The sequence below is a fragment of the Elgaria multicarinata genome, chromosome 13, assembly GCF_023053635.1.
Source record: "Elgaria multicarinata webbii isolate HBS135686 ecotype San Diego chromosome 13, rElgMul1.1.pri, whole genome shotgun sequence".
Lineage (NCBI taxonomy): Eukaryota > Metazoa > Chordata > Lepidosauria > Squamata > Anguidae > Elgaria > Elgaria multicarinata.
Genome location: NC_086183.1, coordinates 23,729,112 through 23,737,773, shown reverse-complemented (window position 1 = coordinate 23,737,773; position 8,662 = coordinate 23,729,112). Strand labels below are relative to the sequence as shown.

The 8,662-nt window shown below is 44.8% G+C and overlaps 1 protein-coding gene across 1 annotated transcript; it reads right to left on the bottom strand.

Annotated features, from left to right (window-relative positions):
* Nucleotides 1–254: 254 nt before the first annotated feature.
* LOC134408278 (cytochrome c oxidase subunit 6B1) lies at nucleotides 255–4,776 on the bottom strand. The gene is made up of 4 exons (XM_063140501.1): nucleotides 4,668–4,776; nucleotides 2,380–2,495; nucleotides 1,674–1,774; nucleotides 255–499 (listed from the first exon to the last, which is right to left on the bottom strand). Exons 2-4 carry the CDS (start codon nucleotides 2,483–2,485, stop codon nucleotides 446–448), a joined length of 261 nt encoding a protein of 86 aa, XP_062996571.1. The 5' UTR covers nucleotides 2,486–2,495; nucleotides 4,668–4,776; the 3' UTR covers nucleotides 255–445.
* Between the last annotated feature and the right edge of the window lie 3,886 nt (nucleotides 4,777–8,662).

The following is an 8,662-nucleotide window of genomic DNA, read 5'->3' as shown; positions in this document are numbered from 1 at the left end:
ATATTGTAATAACTTATCTAAAGCAGGCATCAGACTGTTCCTTTGTGGAAACTGGTCAGCTGCAACAGATAGCTGACCCTGTAGAAACAGAGGCTTACATCATTTGCAAAGAAGGGGCATAGAAAAATATGGAAACTGTTCACAACAATATTAAGATACACCCCAGCCATTTGGAACATTGCCACAAAGAGACAACCCCACCCCACACAGAATTTCACAGCTCATTAGTTGATCAAACATGACAGACATCATCATAGGTTTTATATGCCTTTAATTAGAATTTGCAACATCCAAGACTCTGCACTCTCACAGGATGTTGCATGCTCAAATGGACAAGACCCAGAAAGAGAGATCCTTCAGACGATGGTTCAGAGTCACCACATAGACGGGATCACACAGCACAACAATGTCCTGAGAAGGGGAGCTGTTGGCAGACACAAGTCAATCAGATTTTGCCAGGGAAGGTCCCCTCTTCCATGCGCTCATCCCAGCTGGTGACCTGCAAAAGACCAACAGGTTTCTTTGATTATCAGCCCTGTCTTCAAGGATCATACAGTGGCAAAGTGGCTAGGGCTGTAGATTTTCTGCACATAGTGTTTTCCAATTTCCATTTTAAAAAAATGAAAATCAAACCTCTAGCCTTCATGCCTATAGAAGTTGTAGGTCTTTTTTCTGTTTAAGTGCAGATAGTAGCCTGCAGAAAGCTCCACTGTTCACAAGATAACACTTCTGTTCTCTACATGGCTACCTGTCCTACCTTCATATTTATTTAAGAAAGTTTTTAGCCTTCCTTTTGGCTCCCCAAATCGTTTCCAAATACAAATAGTGGATTACATTCTTTTATTGCCTTTTACTTATGAATACTTCTCCCTATGAAAAACAGCTCAGATTATAAAAAAAACATCAGGCCACAAAAATCCAGAAAAAATGACCAAATTGATGCAAAAATAATACAGCTGCATCTTTCCCAACATTTTGATAATCTATGCTACTACGGCTATTAGACCAACACAGGGTTGCTGTTGGTTAAGGGCAGAGTCAGAGTACTGCTGGTTAAAAACAGTAGAAACTCTGTGTCACCAAAACCATACCCTTCCTAAGTCCATACAAAAGTCCATTAAGCAGGAACATAGAAATGACAGTTACTTCTGGTTTTGTAGATGTGCAAAACAACTGTGGAATTTGAGAGGGGCTATTCTGTACCCTCCTCCATCATGATGAGAAAGACTTATCTTGCTTTTCTCTTTAACGGTACACAGGCAACATCACTACTACTCCAAGCTGGGAAAACCTTACATCGTTGGATACACTACCTATTTTTATATCGTTGTTTTAGTATGGATGTATTGTACTTTAATTAACAGCCACTCTAAGCAATAGAAGGACAAGATATATATCTTCCAAATAAATAAAATTAATTCGAGCAGAGTTTTTCTAGCACATATATAAGCAGCCCTCTATTGCATCTCTGAAGGTAGAGACAGGATTGGACCAGGCAGGAAGGGCTGGTTTCACAAAACAGGCCTTGGTCCACAGAACCAAACTGTGGAAGTCAGCAATTGCGCATAGAACCCTGAAACATGTGAAGCACCATCAACCGAGTCCCCTCCTTTGCCCTTAATCCCATTTCTCATGTAAATGTTCCTCATCTAAGTTTAGTCCAATTTACCTACCCAAGAAATTGGGCAAAGGGATTTGTACACCCGTTTGTACCACTGGCAGACGTAAGGATCTCCTCCTTTGGCGTTCATGGCTTTCTCACAGCGATGGAAATCTGCAAAGAGGGAAACATTCTCTTAACAGTTCTATGAAATCCCAAACAGTTTGAAAGGCCAGCACTTAGCCTATGTATAACACACAAGGCAACATTAGATATTATCAAAAACGTGGGTTTGGAACCGAAAAAATGACAGACCCATGTTCCCCATATTTACACCCATGACACATAGTAATGGAACTGTGTGAAGTAACATCACACTGTGCTTTTCCCCTGCCCCACATCACTGGCTGCCTTTGGGGAAGGGGATAGGGACTCAATATCACTTTATGCATGTTTCCAATACAAATGTAGCTAAAATGTAGAGCAGGAGGCATTGAATATTCGTAACCCTTACTGCACCCTTATTGTCTTTTATGTATAGTCTTTAGAAGTGACCTAGCCCTAAAGTTTTAGGACAACTTGCATAGTGCAATATGGACCTTGCACCCAATAGTGAAAGGTTAAGAAATTTAGATATGTTAACAGAAAAAAAAGAGAGGAAAGAACTACCTTTTTATATTTCTCTGGCTTTTGACCACCCAGACTTCAGAAGACAAACAGTCTAGTTTTTCATACCTGGCGTGAGAATGGAAATAGTCACACACATTAACTTTACTAACCAAGATAGTTCTGCCAGCAGTTCCGTGTTTGGTTTTGATTGGGGAACCTGCTGTCAAACGGAGCGGTTGTGTAGTTTTCCAACTTGGTCTGGACGCTTTCAGCCATGTTCCTTTCTCTGAAAGCATATATGAGATCAGCAATATAAAAACATCCAGGAGCTTCAAACCATTAATCATCAGAAGCCATATCTCCTCGCTAAGGAATCATGTTCCACAGTGGTATTTATATCTTCAAGCAGCATTCAACAACTGGATGGCAGCACTCAGATGGCACGAGGCAGAGCACTGCTTATATTCAACCCAACCCACAATAAGCTAGACAAAGTCATCTATTAACAAACCATGACCTGCAATAAGCCAGTTCTTTTTCATCAGTTCTCATCACCTGTTCTATCACCGTTTGCCTTAAGAGTTTCAAGGCATTACATGGCAATATTATCATCAGGCCACAACAGAGCAGGGGTCAATTCTTCCTACTCTTTGTCCTGCCATCTACTAGGGTGGCCATATGAAAAGGAGGACAGGGCTCCTGTGTCAGTAACAGTTGTATTGAAAAGGGAATTTCAGCAGGTGTCATTTGTATATATGGAGAACCTGGTGAAATTCCCTCTTCATCACAAGTTAAAGCTGCAGGTGCCTTGACCTCTTTTAAATCTGGTCACTGTAGTATAGCTCTTGCACCTTTAACTGTTGTGATGAAGAGGGAATTTCACCAGGTTCTCCACATATACAAATGACACCTGCTGAAATTCCCTTTTCTATGCAACTGTTAAAGATACAGGAGCTTTGTCCTCCTTTTCATATGGTCACCGGACCTCCACCCCTCAGTTCCTGCTTATGGGAACTCAATCACTCCTAGATATTAATGAGTAGGAGGAGTCCTAGCAGTAGTGAACTCAGTCAAAAGCTCTGTTCCCACCCATGCCTCACAGTGTTGATGCAGCCACATGGGTACCATCTCAAGCATAGCAGAAGCCCTACTCCTTAACCTCAGACATCACAAGGAGAACAGCAATTCAGTGGTAGTGTGGCCAGATGCAATAAATTAACAGAGCGCTGGTACCTTTAACGATTGTGTCAAAGAGCCTGTCAGGTCACAGTCCTGCAGCAAGTCTGAGTAAAGCTGCTCTTACCCAAATTCTCCCTCCTTAACCACTGCAAAAAGGTACAGGAGTCTTGTCCGGACCTTTGTTCTGCTCCAGCGGAGTACTCCTTACGTAGGGTGACCATATGAAAAGGAGAACAGGGCTCCTGTATCTTTAACAGTTGTATTGAAAAGGGAATTTCAGCAGCTGTCATTTGTATTATATGGAGAACCTGGGGAAATTTCCTCTTCATCACCACAGTTAAAGCTGCAGGTGCCCTGCCCTCTTTTAAATCTGGTCACAGTATAGCTGCAGTATAGCTCCTGCAGCTTTAACTGTTGTGATGAAGAGGAAATTTCACCAGGTGTGACATGCATACAAATGACACCTGCTGAAATCCCCTTTTCTATGCAACTGTTAAAGATACAGGAGCCCTTTCCTCCTTTCCATATGGTCAGCCTACCTTACGTGTGGAGGTAAACCACGGGGGAGGAGAAAGTAGCCTTTAGGGCAGCGGTTCTCAACCTGTGGGTCGGGACCCCTTTGGGGGGTCGAACGACCCTTTTACAGGGGTCGCCTAAGACCATCGGAAAACACATATTTCCGATGGTCTTAGGAAACTGTATTGACTGAACTATGTCATGTATCATCTTTTGTATTATTAAAGCTATTGTTATGTATTATTTTCATTAGCAAACCATCCCATGACAATGGATCGTGTAGAGAAGAACGAAAATAATTTTATGGTTGGGGGTCACCACAACATGAGGAACTGTATTAAAGGGTCGCGGCATTAGGAAGGTTGAGAACCACTGCTTTAGGGCCTCACAGAAACCACTGCTGCCGGCACCCCTTCAGCCACACTCCAACTCCCACCAGCCCCAGACAGCATGGCCAATGGCCAGGGATGATGGGAGCTGTAGTCCACCCACATCCGCAAGGCGACAGGGTCCCAGCCCTGGCCTATTCGCTTCACGGCGGAGGCGACTTTCGAACCCAAGACTTCCCGGTCCGCAGCTCGGTCTCTGACCCGGCCGGCCTCAGGCTGAAGGCCTCGGAGGCTGAGCAGGGGGCTCAACGTCAGCCCCGGAGGCAGCAGGGCTTGGGCGGAAGAAGCCGCAGACAAGGGCGGGGCCCCGGCTGCCTGGGCTCTTCCGTCCCTTCTGCCCCGGTCGGGCTCGCTCCTGCCTCCCCGCTCCTTACCACAACGGCAGCGACGACGGCCCGGCCTCTTCCTCAAAGTGACTTTCACCCGCACACCGGCCGCAGAGATGCCAGAACCAACGACGGCGGCGGGGGCAGAGCGTCGCCGGAAAGGGCGGGCACAACGGCCTGATAGACAGGACTACCCCCCAACACACTCCCCCAGGAGAGTTGAGCCTGTAAAGGCCTGGTGGTGCCTCATGGCGCCTCCAACTCCCAGTCTTGAGCAAGTTCTCCTCTGAGCCCCTTAGATTGGTTCAGCTGAGTCCAAAACATCAGTAAAGGGCATCACACCATCATCACACCATCTTTCTCCAAGCCAACGGCCATGACAGAAGGAATAGCACATTTTAAAAAATACAAATAAAAGATAGACACATATCATATATATAGTTGTTTATTGGTTCAGTCTATTATTTATTTATTTATTTATCACATTTCTATACCGCCCAATAGCCGGAGCTCTCTGGGCGGTTCACAAAAATTAAAACCATTCAAAGTATAAAACAACAATATAAAACCATAATATAAAATACAATATAAAAGCTCAACCAGATAAAAACAGCAGCAATGCAAAATTACAAATTTAAAACCATGTTATTTAAAATTTATAGATTGTTAAAATGCAGGGAAAATAAAAAGGTCTTCACCTGGCGTCTAAAAGCATATAATGTAGGTGCCAAGCGAACCTCCTTAGGGAGCTCATTCCACAGCCGGGGTGCCACAGCAGAGAAGGCCCTCCTCCTGGTAGCCACCTGCCTCACTTCCTTTGGCAGGGGCTCGCGGAGAAGGACCCCTGAAGATGACCTTAGGGTCCGGGCAGGTACATATGGGAGGAGGCGTTCCTTCAGATAACCTGGCCCCAAGCCGTTTCCGACTCTTCGTGACTTCATGGACCAGCCCATGCCAGAGAGGGTGACCCTATGAAAAGGAGGACAGGGCTCCTGTATCTTTAACAGTTGCATAGAAAAGGGAATTTCAGCAGGTGTCCTTTGTATATATGGAGAACCTGGTGGAATTTCCTCTTCATCACCACAGTTAAAGCTATACTGCAGCTATACTGTGACCAGATTTAGAAGAGGGCAGGGCACTTGCAACTTTAACTGCTGTGATGAAGAGGGAATTTCCCCAGGTTCTCCATATATTCAATGGAGAACCTGCTGAATTTCCCTTTTCTATGCAACTGTTAAAGATACAGGAGCCCTGTCCTCCTTTTCATAGGGTCAATCTACCCAACAGTTGTCAGTGCACTTCAATACTGTTTCGACCAGCCATCTGCTCGAAGCACACAGAAGGTTGCGATGTCAAATTGCTTGCATAAAGTAAGCAAGAGGAGATTGTCAGTGGTGCAAGCAGCATCATGCACAAACTAAAAGGTGGAAGTCTGACTGTCCCAGGGTACCTCAATCAACCCTCCCGGTAAAGCCGGGTGCTTTAACACTAGGCATTGGTCGAGGGGACCTGTGAGCTCTGCCAATTCAAGATTAATTTCCTGGTGCTACGGGGCTTGGGCACTTGTGCTGCCCCCCTGGTTTATAGGCTGGAAAAAATGGGTTAGAAGGGGACAAGCTGATCCTGGAGCAGTAGCGTGCTGCCCCATTAGAGACGGGGGCAGGATGCGGAAGGACAGAAGCTGGCTGGGCCCCCTGGTCAGATGCCACTGGCACGGATCCCACCGCTACCACCAAAATTGTTAGGGTAAAAACCCCAACCAGAAGAGAGGGAACAGGAAAACCACACAAGTCCAGATCCAGTGACCATTTCTTTATTGAACTACACGTGTAGGAGGAAACTCACCCTCGACGGATGGAAGACGAGCTTCTCTCCCCATCATCCACAACCAACATCTTTTATAACATTCCCTGCCCCTCCTGATGAGCTCATGGCTCATCCCTGCTCCCATCCCTTATTGATTGCAGAGTTATACATTTTCCAGAAATGAAACTATTTCTAAGAGCTAACAATACATAATATTGTGTCAGGTGATAACAAGGAGCGGTGTGCCAAAGTGTCTGGAATAATGGCAACTTAGATCGGGGATCCTAGCCATAGCAGCTGTGTTTTTGGAAACTGCTTCATTTGACCAGGCAGATTACAGGCATTCTCTGAAGAGATAGAAAGTGCAGAGCAACCTTGAGCAACTGGCCAACTGCGTTCCGATGACTCTTTATGACTCATTAGAAAGGGGGAAGGGAGGGGTCTGGTGGCAGAGCCTTGAGTGCTTGGTGTACATTCCCCCCCTCCCCGAAAGGGTCTTTTGACTACCTTAACAGTTCCCTAAGACCCAGATTTCTCCAACATAGCAACAACAACAAAAACCTTTGTCCTTAGTGTTACTGTTTATAGTGAGTTCCTCTATCCAGCAAATAACAGACCTATGATACCATCTGAATGTAATGTCACTAAACAGGGAACTTTTTCCTTCCAGAAAGTAAGGGGGTATTGTCCTATGTGGTGTGGAGTAGTGGTCTGTGACTTGGTTGGTGATGCTGTATAATCCATCTTTTCGGCCCCATACCTCAGTGGTAGAGAACATGCTTTGCTTTCAGAAAGCTCCCTGGTTCGGCTGCTGGCATTTCCAAGTTCAAACTGTCAGTGAACAACAACAACAGTTTATTGCGGTCAATAGACCATTCCAGCAAAAACTGGCAGTCATTGTCAACCATTCTGATCAAGATGGACTAACAGTAGAGTGACCATATGAAAAGGAGGACAGGGCTCCTGTATCTTTAACAGTTGCATAGAAAAGGGAATTTCAGCAGGTGTCATTTCTATATATGGAGAACCTGATGAAATTCCGCCTTAATCACACCAGTTAAAGCTGCAGTTGCCCTGCCCTCTTTTAAATCTGGTCACTCTAGTATAGCTCCTGCAGCTTTAACTGTGATGATGAAGAGGGAATTTCACCAGGTTCTCCATATATACAAATAACACCTGCTGAAATTCACTTTTTTATGCAACTGTTAAAGATACAGGAGCTCTGTCCTCCTTTTCATATGGTCACCCTAACTAACAGCCCAGCTCAGCTGAAGGTGCTTCCTATGTTACCTAGCCTTATTCACTGCAGCGCCAAAGCATTGCTGAAATTGACGAGTATTTCTACTCACTCTTCAGCCAGGCTTAAGAAGCCTGGAGAAACTGCAACAGGGAAATCTTTGTCAGTTTCATCAAATGTGTTAAAAAAAAGAAATATCACTGTGCACTCAGGCATTAGTTCTCTAGCATTCCTTAAAAAACTATCTTGTCCTCAGAGCAGGTACCTGCTTTGCAAATAGCATTCTGGTATCTTGCAGTGAAGGAGCATCAATTGGCAACTTGGACTACGAGTCATCCACAGCCAGTGCCCAGTGCAATGGTTCTAGACCAGAAGGACTGAAGAGGAGAGGTTTTTTCATAATTGTAGCTCCTGAAGCTTTCTTGCTCCCTGCCCCCATTCCACTCTGGATGCTCCTTGCATCTGTGCACCTGAATTAATTCATGCCTTGAACCCCATGTCTTCAGAACAGGCTGCCATTTTAGAATTACAGAACAGGAAAGTTTCCAGTCTTGCAACCTCAAGGTGCAATTAACACTGTTTAATGGAGGTAGGTGGGTTTATTTGAAGAACTTGGAAGCTTAGGTCAGTGCCACATTTAGGGTGTCATTTCAGGTTTTGGTGGTGGCAGGGGAAGGACAATGACATTTCAGGCAGGTGGGAGTGATTCACAACAGCCCTTCAAGGCCTACCCTTAGATAGAGTGAGAAAAAAGAGGGGTAAATCCCCTTCTTTTTCTGCTGCTGCAAAGTTTATATTTAGTGCGTATTCACGTTAGCCTTGAGACTTTTAAAGTCAGCAATTGGCAACTACTATTTCTTTTTCATCAGACCAGTTTAACATGTTCTAAAGTTTCTGTTGCATTTCAGGATCATTGGAAATACAGGATCTTTCAGGTTTATGAAGCGTTAATACCTCTCCAGTTCTATTCCCTTAGCCTTAAATGCTATAAGTGCATACA